The sequence below is a fragment of the Ascaphus truei genome, chromosome 14 (assembly GCF_040206685.1).
Source record: "Ascaphus truei isolate aAscTru1 chromosome 14, aAscTru1.hap1, whole genome shotgun sequence".
Classification (NCBI taxonomy): Eukaryota; Metazoa; Chordata; class Amphibia; order Anura; family Ascaphidae; genus Ascaphus; species Ascaphus truei.
The window spans coordinates 58,079,628-58,097,404 of NC_134496.1; the positions used below are offsets into that span (position 1 = coordinate 58,079,628).

The window sequence follows — 17,777 nt, forward strand, 5'->3', positions numbered from 1 at the left end:
GAGCTCTGTGTGTCAGATTCCTGGAACACAGACGTTCCATCATTAAGGGAGTGCCGGCACACAGTGTTCCTCGACATTTTTCCCAAGTACACCAAAAGGATCCCAAGGGACTTGTTATTATGGGTATTGAGAGTATTCCGAGTACCCTATTAGGGGGAGATAGATTTAAGACACTATGTATGAGAGACTCTTTTTGGATATACTCACTTGGTACACTTTCTCCCAGGGGTCTTAATGAGTGCTTGGAGTACTAGCACACTGGTTTAGTTTCCTACCTTGCTGTTCTCTGCCTTTCTGCTCTGGTTGCTAGTTCGGTTCCTCTCCCCCTATCCTAGGATGGGGTTCTGTGTTTTTGGAGGGGATTCCTCTATATTATATGATATTTCCTTAAAGTAGGTGTTATTTAATAGTTAATCCAGTTTTTTCCTTTATCTTTTTATAATTTTAGTTATTTTTTAATGTAACAATTGTTATTATTATATTTAATTAGATAAAATGTTAATGCACTATGTGAATTATTAATCTAATAATTTTTGTTAGTACATATAATGTAAAGATTGTTTTGTGAATGTTGTTCTCATCACACAAGGAATTAAATAGGTTGATTTTAATATTTTTTTAATTTTATTTAGATTTTTCTATTCATTTTTATATGGTGTAGTGGTATTTGGTTGTTTATATATTCATATTATTATATTCTAATTAATATATTGATTTATTAATATCTTTTGAAATTAAAATTATAGGTTTAGGTTTTAATTTCAATTTGGTATATATATATATTTTTTTCCATATTTGATGAAACTTAGATTGGTAATAGTGGGACAGCTTTTTCTAACATGTCATTGTGTTAGTTGAGTTTATACATAATTAAATTGTTTAGTTTTAGCTATTTTCATTGTATGATGTGAACAACATAATTATTGATGTTTTTTTTTTTGTTATTCATTGTAATGTTGATATTTATAGTAATTTTAGAGTTATACGATTTGTGGTGAAACTTAGTACCAATGTGAAAATAGGTTTACTTGATCCAGCCTATTTAACTGGCTGTCCCAGACAATCACATATATCGTGACGAAGTCGCCGCAGTGTGACGAAACGCGTAGAGCTGTGACGTCATCGCGTTTGTGTTGGTGTATTTGGAGTCCCTGGCTTCCCTGCGCTCCGGCTGGCGGTAATTTCAAGTGTTAGCAATCATTGTATGAGGGAGCAAAGGACGTGCAGGCATTTGATGCCTTTATATCTTGCTGCCAATTCATGGTGAACCTGGGCTGTTTACATCCACTCTGCAAACCTGGGACTCACCCTACCACCGCAGATGACCACAATAGAGATTTCTCTCCCACGAATGGTTCTGTTTGAAATCCTGTAAGTGCACATTCTTATGGGTTGCTGATTTTTTAAATAAATGTACCTTATTTTTTACTCAGTTACGTGCTATGGAGCTTGCGCTTTTGTTTGTTTTTTGTTCATATATACACATACACACACACATTTGTTATTTCGGCTACTTTAGAGTGCCATTAGGGGGATTCTGTCCGTCTTTTGTGTGGCTATATACATACATACGTCACTGTGAGGAAAAGCTTGTGGGAAATGGGGAGCTAAAATTCAGATATTTTTAATGTCCCACTTTCATGGACTTGGTTAATTTCATTCAAAATATTGTGCATTAAAAATAACTAAATGTAATCGGCTGTGTAGTATTAGATATTAGCGTTTGCTTTATTTTCCTGGCTTTTCAATAATGTTTTTTATTTTTTTTAATTGCATTTTGTTGGTTTTACAACAGATTTAGTGGTCATAACACAATGAGAATATAGGACGGGGGGGGGGGGGGAGAGACAGGGACCAAAGCTGACGGGGCGCTCTAAGGGTTCTTGGCTCAGATCAGTGGTTCAGTTGCATATTGGTACATTGGTACATTGATTTGAAATTACTATTCTATCAGTTCAGGTAAATACTGGTGGGTTGGAGTCTGGTACACTTTGCTCCAGAGAGGTGAGAGCCCTAAAACTACTAGCAAGCCCTGATCATGGGGGCCTGTGGGGAAGAAGTGGTGTGGTCGGCCGCTGTAGCTTTATAGGGGGTTAGAGTAGAACTGAGGAGCCGTCCAATGTTTGGACAGTTGAATCTCGGATGCTATGATATATTAGCCAAGGCTGCCACACCCTCTGGAACTTTGAGCAGGAGTCTCTCAGGAAGCTCGTCATTCTCTCCATTTGGAGAATGGACCAAATTGTGTTTTTAATATACCTCATGGTGGGGAGGTCTAGTTTCTTTCAGTATAGTACATTTTCTCCAAGATAGGGGAGCGTGAGTTTGCACCGGAAAGAGAGAACACAAAAGTATAGTGTTCTCAAAAGTATAGTGGCTGAACTTGATAGTCCCCAGAGTTGGCGAACAGAGCGTGACGCGTCCTACCTCCTGACATCCGGGATAATTGACTGGAAGTTCCAACGAGTCGCGTGGGACGCCAATAATCGCAGAGGCGGTGAGACCGTGGCTGTTTGAAATCTCGAATTCCTGATTATAATACCTATGTTTTAAAGAATGTTCCCTGTGTAAGGGAGCATTGTTATGGGTTTTATTTATCAATATAGAAGATTTCATACAGTCTGCACTATTGTGTCCCATTTTCATTTTTGCCTGAGAGCTTTTTGCTGATCATACAGAGGATGCCACAGATTTGGAAATTCTATTTTGAAATGGGGAATATGTGAGTAGTATTCTCTACTAGCCACTAGACAATCTTACTTTTGACATGAACGTATCACACTATTTTTCTGTATGTGTTTTAGCTTTCCAGTGCTTACTCATGCTCCCCTATCTTGGAGAAAATTGACTATTGAAAGAACTTGAGAAACGTCCTAAAGGGTTTGAGCGGCAAACTCTGTTCACCCTTGCATAAAATAAATAAATCACGATTTGTAGAGACTTATTGGAAGTCCCGCTGTATTAAAACTATCATTATATTATAGATCTTCATATTAATTCACAATAGCTTGATTGTCATTCACTGCACACCATTGAAGTGGGAACAGGTTCCTACACACTTATCTGTAGTTATACACAATTTTATGTAATTTGTCTACTTGATTTCACAATTACACAAAAGTATTTTTACTTTTACAAGAGGAGCACCGATTTGTAACCATTTTGTTGTGTTCGTTCTTTCAGTGTGGGTCTATAGCGCATCTGACCGCCGTCAGTATTTGAGCTTAATTTATTCAAGTATTTCTAAAGATTTTGGGAGGTCATATTTAATAAGCACAGCAAAGGGTCTAGTTTCTGTGAGGTAATGTGTACCATGGCCAAGAGTAGGGCTACTTTAGGGCAAGACCACCAAATGTTTATGTAGTGAGCCAACTGCCCACATCCTCTAGGGCAGGTGGTAGAGGTCCCAGGGGGAACATCCTCGAGAGCCCATTCCTCCTGGTCCAAGCTCTGTCAAGTCCTGATTCCGACTCGTGAATAAACTGTCATTAGCATCATGTGTGGTGGTTCTAAGACTCAAGTGGTAACATGATTATATCAGTTCTTACATAAAGCTTTAAACCTTTTACTGTTAAAGAATGTGGAACTGTTTCTGTTTGCTTGTTTTCCTAATTTTTCCTCATTGCCATGTCTTTTTGTGGGTCCTCTGTTTTACAAAATACAGCACTGTAACCCACTAACCGAAAACCATATAGTACATATTTACTGCAAATACCAACTACAGCTGCGCTTATCCATTTTTTTCAGTATAACCCTGTTCAGATTATTCTAATTATTGTCTATCCTCATGATGAAATACTATGTTTAATTCCCAGAATTCAGTCTGACATATCTATATTAAAATGAAGATATTGTATTTATCTGTATGTAACACACATTACCAGATCAGATACTATACAAACATTTCCACTCTGCAGTTTTTCTGCCACTGTATTTGGGATAAAGAGAATGTGCTTCAGATAAGTGTCTGTGGTATTCAATTCATTCGTAAATATTGTTTGTGTGCCTGCAAATATTAATGCAATGTTATGGTGTATGTTAAAAAATAAATAAACACAGTTTGACATCTGATTTTACAGGCACTGCAAGTGCAATTAATAGCTTTCAAAATAATTTTGATGTACATCAGGATTGTGCCCAACATCACAACCGGCTAGTTTCAATGATTACTGTACTTCTTTTCTTTGGTTATCTATTCTATCTATCTATTCTATCTATCTATCCTCATTCACATGCACACATTTTACCTTTAAACTCTTGATGACTTGTAAATGGCAGTTATTCTGTTTTAATTTAAGACTCACGTTTCCCTGACCACTTATTGTATATGACTTTGGGGGCAGGGGTGGGGGGTGGGGGGTCTTGTGGCAGATACCTTCAATGAACTTTATATTGCACGTTTTTTAATGGGGGAGGTGGGGTGGGTGTGGCATCTTTTTGTCCTTATACTGAAAGGTTTGATTTTAAATATTCCAGCCTCATTTCCTCCCCTCCTTACTTCTGCATGGACAATTCCATTCATTCTGGCCAAGAAAGTAATTTATCTTCCAGGCTGCAGATGATGCAGATCTTTTGTGTGAAGTTGTAGTTTTATTTATTTTGTTTTTCCATTAAAAAAATAAAATAATAATAATTACATGAAGACAATGTTCATCTGATTAGAGAAGATGAATCATATTCACATATCAGGAAGTGCTATGTCCGTGCTTATTTTATGCACTGCTTCAACAAATGACTCACTGTAAGCATCATGTCTTAAATTCTGTGTGGAGGAATTAATGAAGGAGCAGTTTAACTACATGGAATAAACCCTGAAATCTGTTTATTTAGTTATTTTTGTGGGAGATTTTCAAGCTCTGTAAACATACATAATTGGAAAATAGATGAGCTTAAGAACCAGCCGTCAGCTGCTTACTACACTATTGCAGGAGCTTGTATACATTATTTGGCTACCTTTTTGATTTCATCCAGTGGAAACCTGCCACAAACTCTGCATCTGTGACTTTTCATGGCCATGCTATCTTCAGATTTTGTCACCTTTACTTTTTTTTACCAACATAATACTTTAATGATAAATCCTGACATGTTTAAGCCATGGACTGCTTGTGCATTGTGACTACAAAGGTAAGATGGAAAATTGTTTTTTTTCCCCCCCATTCTGTGACACAACACTTTTTTGTGATGAATTGTTCCAATATGTTTTTCTTTTTTAACATTGATATGACCTGACTAGTGCCTAAGTTAAATGTAAACATTGACAAATCTTCCTTGGTTGTTTGTATTTTTCTCGTTTGTCTTGCTAAGGTTTGTTTTAAAATTTTACATTTCCATAGACCCACTAATGTGATTACAATTATAGGGTTATTGTTTTTTGAGAGGCTTTGTATTTTGAATGAATTTTCTCTATTTTTTGTACAGTTTTTTTTTTTTTTTCCGGATAGAACATTGTCCAGCTAAAGAATCTGCAATATACTGCATTGTAAACAGTTTAATTTATATGCCATAATATTTCATTCTTAAGGACATTTAAGACTTCACAAGTTGGATATTAAACTGATTTTTAACTTTTATATACTATACAGATAGCCACTGTTGCCATCAAATAAAAAGTGCTTTAATTGACTAACAGTTGTATTTGTGCACTTCATGTACATAATGGTCCAACATAGTATAGGAAATGTTACATTACATTAGTTTCATAAATGCAGGCATTGACTTCTGCAGTATCTATTTATTTTATGTAGTTTATTGTAGAGTTTTCTGTAGCAAAATCTTGGCTTTTAAATGCATGACTGTGTCGTGCAGACTATACTAAAAAAAAGATGACGTTGCTTGGTTTCAAATTAATACAAATTGCAATTAAAACTCTTTGGGTTCAGAGGGAAATAATGCAATGCAGATAGAACTGACTCAGATTTTAAAAATTTAATTTTTTTGTTTAAACAATGACAAAGGTATGTCATTTTAATATATTATTTACTGGCTTAGTGCACTGTTAAATGTAAAGAGATATTGTAATCACTGTAAACTGGTATTTTTTGGTCTTGTTGAAATGTAAAATCTTTTGTTATGGAAAACGCAATAAAAATTTTGAACGATAAAAAACAAAAAACTTTTTGTTGAATGGATAGCTATGCCCTCCTGCCTTTTGTAAGGCAATTACTACTGTTACATAGTACATGAGATTTAAAAAAGACATGCGTCCAAGTTCAACCTATTCTAAATTTAGACGACAGATATAGGATAAAATATTTGTACTTGCAGTATATTGATCCAGGGGACGGCAACAAAAAACCCCAGTGAAATATTATCCAATTATCTCATAAGGGGAAAAATAATATCCTTCCTGACTTCAAATATTGGCAATCAGATTACTCCCTGGATAACATCCTTCCCATGTTTACTTATTTTAAAGATATCTCTTGTATCTGCCATCACAGTCTCCATGGGTAATGAATTCCACATTGTAACTGCCCTTATTGTAAAGTACTCTTTGCTGCTGGTGAAATCTCCTTTTATCCAACCTTAAGGCACAAATCTCTGTATGTAGTGAAATATTATTCTCAAGGAAGAAACTATATCTAATTCATGCAAGACAGTGATCTGGACCCTTTTGCCTATACGAAAGGTTAGTTGATAGTCGATTTTTATTAATTTGATCTATAATACTGGATATCACTGAGGATTGTCTATATTGCCTATATGTAGGTTGACATAATTTAAAGTAAAAAATTAATATGCATTTGTGGATTTACACTTTTATTAATGTGTCAAAGATACTATACATAAAGAACATTCCATATCAATGATAAATGCATATTTTGTTCTGGAGATTACTTTGAAGAAAATTATTCTTGGTTTGGAATACGAGCTTTGAGAGCCTCAATACAGATGTATCTAAAGGATTATGATTTATTATAATGAATATCCACACTGTCAATGAATTTTGTCCTTTCATTAAAATAGATTGTGGACATGGGTTAATATGACATTTAGTGGTAGTGTTAATGATATCCTAATATTATAATTGGGAGTTTATGAATTAATTTCTAAATGTATTTGTACATATTACCCCTGAGTCTACATCTGTATTTTTGTTCCATTTCTGTTTGTCATTTTGTTCCATCTCTACATTTTATATTTATTATTATTTTGGTTTTATGCTCTAAAGGCGGTTCTCGGTTATCCGACACAATGCATTACTCAAAATGTCGTTGGAAAGCGAATCACATTTTCCCATAGGAACACTGTTTTAAATGGAAGGTTCCGTTCCTGAAAGCATTTTTAACACTAAAATACACCAACTATTTTACGCAGGCAATAAGATATGCAACACACACATACATTATGATGTAAAGATTCTATTTATTGAATCCAGAACTGTATAATAAAACTGTACTGTACATGTATGAGTATGAACAATATACCATACAATACAAATATGTATGTATAGGTATTTGTACCGTGTTAGCCGAGCTTAATAATCAAAAACGAATAGACGTTACCGTTCTCTGGCTAACTAAATGCTTTAATTTGTGTGAGCTTTCGAGATACTGATCTCCTCTTCCGGCGGTGTCACAATGGATAAAGCAAGAAAGGTTTAACTTAAACATTGCGTCTTGGAATGTTATCTTTGACTGAAACCTATCCCTCCCCACTGTGTTGTATGCGATTTTATGACTTAAGGTGTTAAATGGTCCCTGAATGTTAGTGATGTAAGAGTGTGTTGAGGGGTTCTCGTTCACGTGAGATTAGGTTCATTGTCAGCAGCATAATTTTTGTTTCTGAGGTTCATGGATATATGGTAACATTCATGTCGATGACTGGCCGGTCGTGATTAAAAAATGGCTACAGAGTAGCTAAATGCTCTCGTCCCGAAATGCTAAACCCCTGTATGGACACTTTTATCTTAAAAGAACTACTTCATATGCCACACGTAATCGGTGTTACCTCTCCTGGAAGAAACTCTATCCACCAGGGACATTCTGTGCATCATCTGGCTGAATATCTTTGGTCTTTCAGAGCCACATGGCCACGTAGCCTTCATTGTGATGCTAGTTACTGGAGCTTACATCCTGCTCTTCCCCATACAGGAATTTAGCATTTCGGGACTAGAGCATTTAGGTACTCTATAGCCATTTTTGTACTATCTGCATTGGGTATGTTTGCAACCTATAGATCTTTAGGGAATACTTAGTTTAGTATAGGAAGGTAATGGGTGCCCCAACAGTCCTGGAATATTGTATATGTTCTTCAATAGTGTGAAAACAGTACAGACTCAATTGTGGAGTGGGTAAACTACTGGGTGAGTGAATTGAACCACTGAAAGCATAAATCTCCTGAAGGCAACAGAAGAAATGATGTAGAACACACTTCGCTGTACCTCATTGGAAATAGGTGTATAATAAAGTCCAGAACTAACCCCAGATAGTAGTACTGATGATCCATTGTAATAGAATAAATCTTTGAAGATCTTACCCACTCCTAGAGCCCAGTGGATTCCTGGGGGCGTGTCCATCCGCTGATTCAATTCCAAACGATCCAAGAAAAGTGCAAAAAAATGCACAAAGCAGCGCACTGCCCAGGGACACAGGTGTATCAAAAATGAAAAACAATATTTGTCAATCAGACATAACAAACAAGGAGGTAATGACCCAATGCGTTTTACACAACAAGGTGCTTTATCAAGGATCTTTTAGTTTTTTGTATCCACCATGCAAACATTTGCACTTGTACTTTACATTGTAATTTGTTCTATTTGAGGGGTTCTCATTCATGTGAGATTAGGTTAATTGTCGACAGCATCATTTTTGTTTCTGAGGTTCATGGATATGGTACTGGCCGGCCGATGACTGGCCGGTCGTGATTACTCTGGGTACATTAGGTTGTAAGCTCTTTGGAGCAGGGACTCCTCTTCCACAATGTTACTTTTATGTCTGATGCACTTATTCCCATCTGTTATTTGTATTTGTTATTTATGATTGTCAAGTGTATTACTACTGTGCAGCGCTATGTACATTAATGGCGCTATATACATACAGACAGACAGACATAGTCCCCAGTGTCATCTATTTTGGCCCCATTTCCCCCTGCAATCTTCTTTTTTCTGTATGTAGTTTTTATTATTATATTTCTTTTTTTTGCATTTTTTTCAGAGGTTTTTTGTGTTATTTTAGTTTTGTTTGATTAAAGTTATTTGTTTATTACTTTAATTATATATTTTTTGCATTATGTATGAGATATATCTGAGTGTTTTTTGTGGGCTTCTTTGTTCTTGCAGTTTTTGATAATAATTCTGCCCTCTAGCACCGCCAGTCCTGGCTTTAATTTGTAGGGATTCTCTGGCTATAGGGTCCGAAAATAATTGGACACTGATATAAGTTTTGTTATTTTGGCTGCGTACCAAAATAAATTCACGTTACAGTTAAATAATGAATATGGGCTTAAAGTGCAGTCTATCAGCTTTAATTTGAGGGTACTCACATCCAAATTGGAGGAAGGGTTTAGGAATTAAATCTCTTTAATATGTAGCCCCCTCTTTTTCAAGGGACCAAAAGCAATTGGACAATTGACTCAAAAGCTGTTTCATGGACAGGTGTGGTCTGTTCCTTTATTTCATCATCAATTAAGCAGGTAAAAGGTCTGGAGTTGATTCCAGGTGTGGCATTCGCATTTGGAAGCGGTTGCTGTGAACCCACAACATGCAGTCAAATAAGCTCTCAATGCAAGTGAAACAGGGCATCCTTAGGCTGAAAAAAAAGAAAATCCATCAGAGAGATAGCAGGAATATTAGGAGTGGCCAAATCAACAGTTTGGTACATTCTGAGAAAAAAGAACGCACTGGTGAGCTCTGCAACACAAAAAGGCCTGGATGTCCATGGAAGACAATAGTGGTGGATGATCGTAGGATCCTTTCCATGGTAAAGAAAAACCCCTTCACAACATCCAGCCAAGTGAAGAACACTCTCCGGGAGGTAGGCATATCATTATCCAAGTCTACCATAAAGAGAAGACTTCACAAGAGCAAATACAGGGGGTTCACCACAAGGTGCAAACCATTCATAAGCCTCAAAAATAGAAAGGCCAGATTAGACTTTGCCAAACAATATTTAAAAAAGCCAGCCCAGTTCAGAAACAGCATTCTTTGGACAGATTAAACCAAGATCAATCTGTACCAGAATGATGGGAAGAAAAAATATGGAGAAGGCTTGAAACGGCTCACGAGCCGAAGCATACCACATCTGTAAAACACGGTGGAGGCAGTGTCATGGCATGGCTTACAATGGCACAGGGTCACTAGTGTTTATTGATGATGTGACAGAAGACAGAAGCAGCCGGATGAATTCTGAAGTGTATAGGGATATATTGTCTGCTCAGATTCAGCCAAATTCAGCGAAGTTGATCTGGACGGCACTTCACTTTACAGATGGACAATGACCCAAAACATACTGCGAAAGCAACCCAGGAGTTTTTTAAGGCAAAGAATTGGAATATTCTGCAATGGCAGTCGATTACCTGATCTCAACCCGATCGAGCATGTATTTCACTTGCTGAAGACAAAACTTAAGGCAGAAAGACCCACGAACAAACAACAACTGAAGACCGCTGCAGTAAAGGCCTGGCAAAGCATCACAAAGGAGGAAACCCAGCATTTGGTGATGTCCATGAGTTCCAGACTTCAAGCAGTCATTGCCTGCAAAGGATTCTCGACAAAGTATTAAAAATGAACATTTTATTTATGGATTGTGTTAATTTGTCCAATTACATTTGAGCCCCTGAAACAAGGGGACTGTGTATGAAAATGGTTGCAATTCCTAAACGTTTCATACGATATTTTTGTTCAACCCCTTGAATTAAAGCTGATAGTCTGCACTTCTTTTGCATCTATGTCGTTTCATTTCAAATCCATTGTGGTGGCGTACAGAGACAAAATTATGAAAATTGTCAGTGTCCAATTATTTGTGTGTGTGTGTGTGTGTGTGTGTGTGTGTGTGTGTGTGTGTGTGTGTGATATCGATCCTAGTGCATTACTGTATAAAAAATGGATTTAATGTTCCAAAAAACTCAATGGTTAAACTCACAAACATTGAAGATAAAAAAAGCATGTATGAGATCAATACTCATGCTCCGATTTGTCAGCAAGAAGCTTCTCCTCTGCTCAGCTGCTCCGCAGACCAGTGTTGTCCTTGTGAGTCTACGTCCAGCAGGAACTCTCAACCAGTGGTTTCTCAAATTCTTCCCCCGGGGAACACAAACAAGTTGTCCCTGGTTCCAAGCATAGGGGAAGGAAGGAGGCGGAAGTGACAGGACCGCAGATGGTAGCCTACCATATATCTATTTGGGCTTGTCTTTGTTTGTACTCCCCTTGGATCCCTTTCATCGGCTGTGAACTCTTTCTGCAACCATTATACAATATTTTTTGCCTCCTACAACCCTAGGACTCCTAACAAGGACATTACACTCATGATTATCTGCAAGTATATATAATGACTTCCTATTTCATTGGTGGTGATCTTATGTTATTTACTTGTTTGTTTGGTGACCTGGGTGATACTGTTTTTGGCAATTATTATTTTAGCAGTTAATAGTTCACAGCACACAGCTGTTGTAGTAATATTTTGACCGGCCGGTCTTTATATCTCAGGAGGTTATTTCCCTTTTTTCACCTGAGTAGTAAGATCCTGTTTTTTTCTACATTTACCTAGGATCTTAGGATTACCCTGATACTTATATATTTCCACAGTTGTGATCCTTTGGGGATTTTTTTATATCTATATCTGTTTAGTGTTTTCCATGTCCATTAATAAACATTTTTTCATTATTATTGTTGCTTGAGTGCTTTCAGTGGGACACTTTTCTTTTTTCTTTCTTGGATATATATATATATATATATCTCTCCAAGGGACTAACATTCTGTCCCACCACCAAACTGGATCAAATCCAATTATTCTCAGACCTTGAAGAATTCTTCAGGAGACTACGACTGAAAGAATACTTCCACAAAAAAGATAGCACCCCCATAATGATGGAGTACAACAACAAGAAGAACACGTACTTCACACCACCAACAGGACGCAACATCATACTTGACAGCTACATACAGAGCTTAAGATCACAAGTTTCCTTACTAGCATCAACACAGCAGAAAAAAAAACTATGCAGATCTCTCCATGGGGGATAGGTTGTACAATCAAGGAACTGCGAAACAACCACAACATCACCATCAAACCAGCAGATAAAGGAGGCGCAGTGGTGCTTATGAACACAAATAAATACATAGAAGAAAGCAATAGACAACTCACAGACAACACCTACTACAAGAAACTCACGCATGATCCAACCCAGGAATATACAAAGCAACTCATGAATCTCATTCAAACATTCCCTAACCACCTGCAACCACAATTGAAGCAACTAATACCTGATAACCCAGGAGTTGGGATCTTCTACATGCTTCCCAAAATCCACAAACCAGGAAACCCAGGCAGACCTATTATAACAGGTATGGATACACTCACGGAACAAATATCAGGCTTAGTGGAGAATATCCTCAAACCTTTAGTCAGAAGCACCAACAGCTTCATACAAGATACCACAGATTTTCTCAATAATCTTAACAACATCAACCAACTACCATCCAACACGTTGCTAGTTACCATGGATGTAGAATCCCTTTACAGCAACATCCCCCACAAGGATGGTATTGAGGCATGCCTGCATTTCCTTACAACATGTCCCCTGGATCAGAAATACAGCGCTGATGTAATTACCAAACTGATAGAATACATCCTCACACACAACGACTTCAGCTTCAACAAGGAAAAGTACCTACAACTAATGGGTACCAAGATGGCACCGCAATATGCCAACCTTTTCATGGCAAATCTTGAACAAAGATTCCTAACTACATGCCTCCACAAATCCTACAAACACTACAGATACATTGATGACCTGTTTATAATATGGACAGAGGGTGAAGAAAACCTAAAAAAATTCCACGAGTCCCTGAACTCATTCCATCCATCAATTAAACTCAAAATGGATTATTCGGCAAACCTAATAAACTTTTTAGATACTACAGTAACACTGAAAGATGGCAAACTACACACATCTGTATACAAGAAACCAACTGACAGATGCAGTTACCTCCACAACTCCAGTTTCCATCCCACTCATACCAAACAAGGTATCATACACAGCCAGGCTATAAGATACCACCGCATATGCTCTGACACTGAAGACAGAAACAGGCATTTCATAACCCTGACCGAATCGTTCAGACAGAAGGGATACAAATAAGACCATTGCCAAAACTATTACATCTGCACTAAAAGCCCCACGAGAACACCTGCTACAATACAGAGAGAAAGAACCTACCACACGCATACCACTAGTGACCACATACAACCCTACCCTAGAGGGTATACGAAAAATAATCAAAGATCTGCAATCCATGCTGACAGGGGATGCGACATTAAAATAAATCTTTCCCAAACCTCCCATTCTTGCATTCCGGCAACCACCAAACCTCAAACAGAAATTAGTCAGCAGAAAACTTCACAATGATTTTAAAGACATGGATAATGGCACAAAACCGTGCAGCAACAAACGCTGCAAACTCTGCAAACACATTTGCCAAGATCCCACAGCCAGTCACAACCATAGAACATTCAATGTTAAAGGATCATACAGCTGCACATCCAGAAATATAGGGTATATGATTCAGTGCAACAAATGTGACCAAGGTTGCTACATTGGGGAAACCAGCCAAAAACTACAAGGAAGAATGAATATGCACAGACACTCTATACTCCATCATGAAGAAGGAAGATACTGCTCACCTGTGGGACATCACTTCTCCCAACCAGATCATTCCATAAATGATCTAAAAATCAAAATCCTCAATGGAATGTTTAAAAGCCCCAAAGAACAGAAAACATTTGAACATTTTGACACCAAAACCAAAGGACTTAATTCGGACATGGGTTTTCTCACACCCTATCAAAATTGTTTGTAATTATCCTGCTTGCCTCAATTCTTATCCACACTTTCTCTCCCCCCAAGCATCCCTTCCCCTCCCCACCTTTCTTTGACACTGTCCCCTGGCTTCAAACACTTAACACCCTACCTTATCTACAGTAAATATCTGTTTTTTTTCTTCTCTCTCTACACTGTTTTAGCTATTGAATCCTTTGTATATCAGTATTGCTTGACCTGAAGAAGAGAGGAGAACTCTCGAAAGCTTGTCCTATGACATAAATTGTTAGTCCAATAAAAAAAGGTATCACCTAATACTGAAGAACTCATTTATTCTGCACTATCGAAACTGGACTAACATGGCTATTTTCTGCTTTATTTATATATATATATATATATATATATATATATATATATATATATATATATATATATATATATATATATAAATATATATATATATATATATATATATATATAAATATATATAAAAGAAACAGGCGCACACCTAGTGCATTACCATAATAAAAATGTATTAAGGAACATAAAATCTATAAAATGCCCACTCACAAAGGTACAGCAATAATAAGCGTGTATGAGATAGGCTCTCATGTGCCAGCAGCTCCAGCATCAGCATCCGGCTTAGATCAGTGGCGTCGTCACGTGGACCTCCTTCATGCAGCAGGAACCGGAAACAGAAACCCTCGCCTTTGGTGTTCAACGTGTACAGCAAAACGTGTCCCACCAGGAAACAAAGTCTTGAGATATATATGTTTCTTCCTCCCATCCTACAACTCTTCCTAACTCTCCTCCTGCCTTCCTTGACTCTTTTTCCACTGTCTCAGAGGAGGATGTGTCGCTGTTGATAGCCTCCTCTCCCTCTACCACTTGCCCTCTTGACCCCATTCCCTCCCATCTCCTAAAACCTCTAGCTCCTACTATAATCCCTACGCTCACACACAATTTTAACTCCTCCCTCTGCTCTGGAACCTTTCCATCCTCCTTCAAACATGCAACAGTCATGCCATTACTCAAGAATAACAAGCTTGACCCTACCTGTCTTTCTAACTATCGACCTGTCTCCCTCCTGCCTTTTGCCTCTAAACTCCTTGAACGTCTTGTATTCTCTCGCTTGCTCCATTTTCTCAACACCTATTCTCTCCTAGACCCTCTACAATCTGGCTTCCGCTCTGCTCACTCCACCGAAACAGCCCTCACTAAAATAACTGACGACCTCCATGCTGCCAAAGACAGAGGTCATTACACTCTGCTCATATTACTCGACCTCTCTGCAGCATTTGACACAGTGGACCACCCTCTTCTCCTCCACATTCTCCATACTCTAGGTATTCGGAACAAAGCTCTATCCTGCCTCTCCCATCGTACTTTCAGTGTCTCTTCTGCTAACACCTCCTCCTCCTCTATTGATCTCTCTGTGGGGGTACCCCAGGGCTCTGTCCTGGGACCTCTTCTCTTTTCTCTGTACACACTCTAGGTGACCTAATAACATCTTTTGGGTTTAATTATCACCTCTATGCCGACGACACACAAATATACTTTTCAACACCTGTTCTTACACCTGCTGTACAAACCAAAGTTTCTGAATGTCTCTCTGCTATATCATCCTGGATGGCCCTCCGCCGCCTTAAACTCAACATGGCTAAAACAGAGCTCCTCATACTTCCTCCCAAACCTGGCCCTACTACCTCCTTCCACATTACTGTTGGAACTACGATCATTCACCCAGTAGCCCAAGCACGCTGCCTAGGGGTCACACTCGACTCCTCTCTCACATTCGCCCCTCACATTCAAAACATTTCTAAAACTTGTTGCTTTTTCCTCCGCAATATAACAAAGATACGCCCTTTCCTCTGTTGCTCGACTGCTAAAACTCTGACTCAGGCCCTCATTCTCTCCCGTCTTGATTACTGTAACCTCCTGCTGTCCGGCCTTCCTGCCTCTCACCTGTCTCCCCTACAATCTATCCTAAACGCTGCTGCCAGAATCACTCTACTCTTTCCTAGATCTGTCTCAGCATCTCCCCTCATGAAATCCCTCTCCTGGCTTCCGATCAAATCCCGCATCTCACATTCCATTCTTCTCCTCACTTTTAAAGCTTTACACTCTTCTGCCCCTCCTTACATCTCATCCCTAATTTCTCGTTATGCACCATCCAGACTCTTGCGTTCTTCTCAAGGATGTCTTCTTTCTACCCCCTTTGTATCTAAAGCCCTCTCCCGCCTTAAACCTTTCTCACTTTCTGCCCCACACCTCTGGAATGCCCTTCCCCTCAGTACCCGACTAGCACCCTCTCTATCCATCTTTAAGACCCACCTTAAGACACACTTGCTTAAAGAAGCATATGAATAGCACTGTGGATATTCTGAACACGATACATAAAGCTTGGCCCCCTGCAGACGCACTTACCAGAACTCCCTCCTACTGTCTCTGTACGTTCTACCTACCAATTAGACTGTAAGCTCCTCGGGGCAGGGACTCCTCTTCCGAAATGTTACTTTTATGTCTAAAGCACTTATTCCCATGATCTGTTATTTATATTATCTGTTATTTATTTGATTACCCCATGTATTACTACTGTGAAGCGCTATGTACATTAATGGCGCTATATAAATAAAGACATACAATACAATATATACACATACACATACACATACACAAGAAACAAACAGCGCAACTTCAAACAATGATCTAAACCAACGGATTCCCAAACTTTTTTTTCCGTGACCCGGTTATTTTTGAACTTCTCCTTCGTGACCCACTAAAAATGTTATCGCCTATACTGGCACACACACAGCCACTGATACACACTGATACACACACACGCAGCCACTGACAGACACGCAGCCACTGACAGACACGCACTTATACACACACTGATACAGACACTGCTGCACACACACACACACACACACACACACACACACACACACACACACACACACACACACACACTGCTACACACACACACACACACTGCTACACACACACACAGACACTGCTACACACACACACACACACACACACACTGCTACACACACACACAGACACTGCTACACACACACACACACACACACACACACACACACACACACACACACACAGACACAGACACAGACACACACACACACAGACACTGATACACACACACACACACAGCCACTTATACACACACACACACACACACACACACACACACACACAGCCACTTATACACACACAGCCACTTATATGCACACACAGCCACTGATACACATATACACAGTCACTGATACTGATACACACAGTCACTGATACTGATACACACACACTGATACACATACACTGATACAGGGACTGGGTGGGTGGGAGGAGGGGGCCAGGGACTGGGTGGGTGGGAGGAGGGGGCCAGGGACTGGGTGGGTGGGAGGGAGGAGGGGGCCAGGGACTGGGTGGGTGGGAGGAGGGGGCCAGGGACTGGGTGGGTGGGAGGAGGGGGCCAGGGACTGGGTGGGTGACAGTGACTGGGTGGGAGAGAGTCACTGGGTGACAGTGACTGGGTGGGGTGACTTACCTTGCCGCCGGACGCTTTCCCCTGCTGCCCCCGATATCCCCTGCTGCCCCCGATATCCCCTGCTGCCCCCGATATCCCCTGCTGCCCCCGATATCCCCTGCTGCCCGGGACAGGAGGTGGGCTTGGGGGCACGGGAGGTGGGCTTGGGGGCACGGGAGATGGGCTCGGAGGGGGTGCCATGGGAGGTGAGCTCGGGAAGCTGGCCGCGGGGGGAAGCAGGCCGCAGTAG

At 39.4% G+C, this 17,777-nt stretch overlaps 1 protein-coding gene across 21 annotated transcripts in view; it reads left to right on the forward strand.

Moving 5' to 3' along the window:
• Nucleotides 1–17,777, forward strand: part of DLG1 (discs large MAGUK scaffold protein 1) — a 257,330-nt gene that overhangs the window by 27,291 nt on the left and 212,262 nt on the right. Inside the window, exon 1 of one of the 21 annotated variants that reach the window (XM_075571151.1) lies at nucleotides 4,974–5,124. The exons of the other annotated variants lie outside the window; for them this stretch is intronic. Coding sequence (XP_075427266.1) covers nucleotides 5,095–5,124 — 30 coding nt within the window. The 5' untranslated portion in view covers nucleotides 4,974–5,094. Of the gene's footprint in view, nucleotides 1–4,973; nucleotides 5,125–17,777 lie in introns of those variants that run through there. 21 annotated transcript variants of the gene reach the window in all.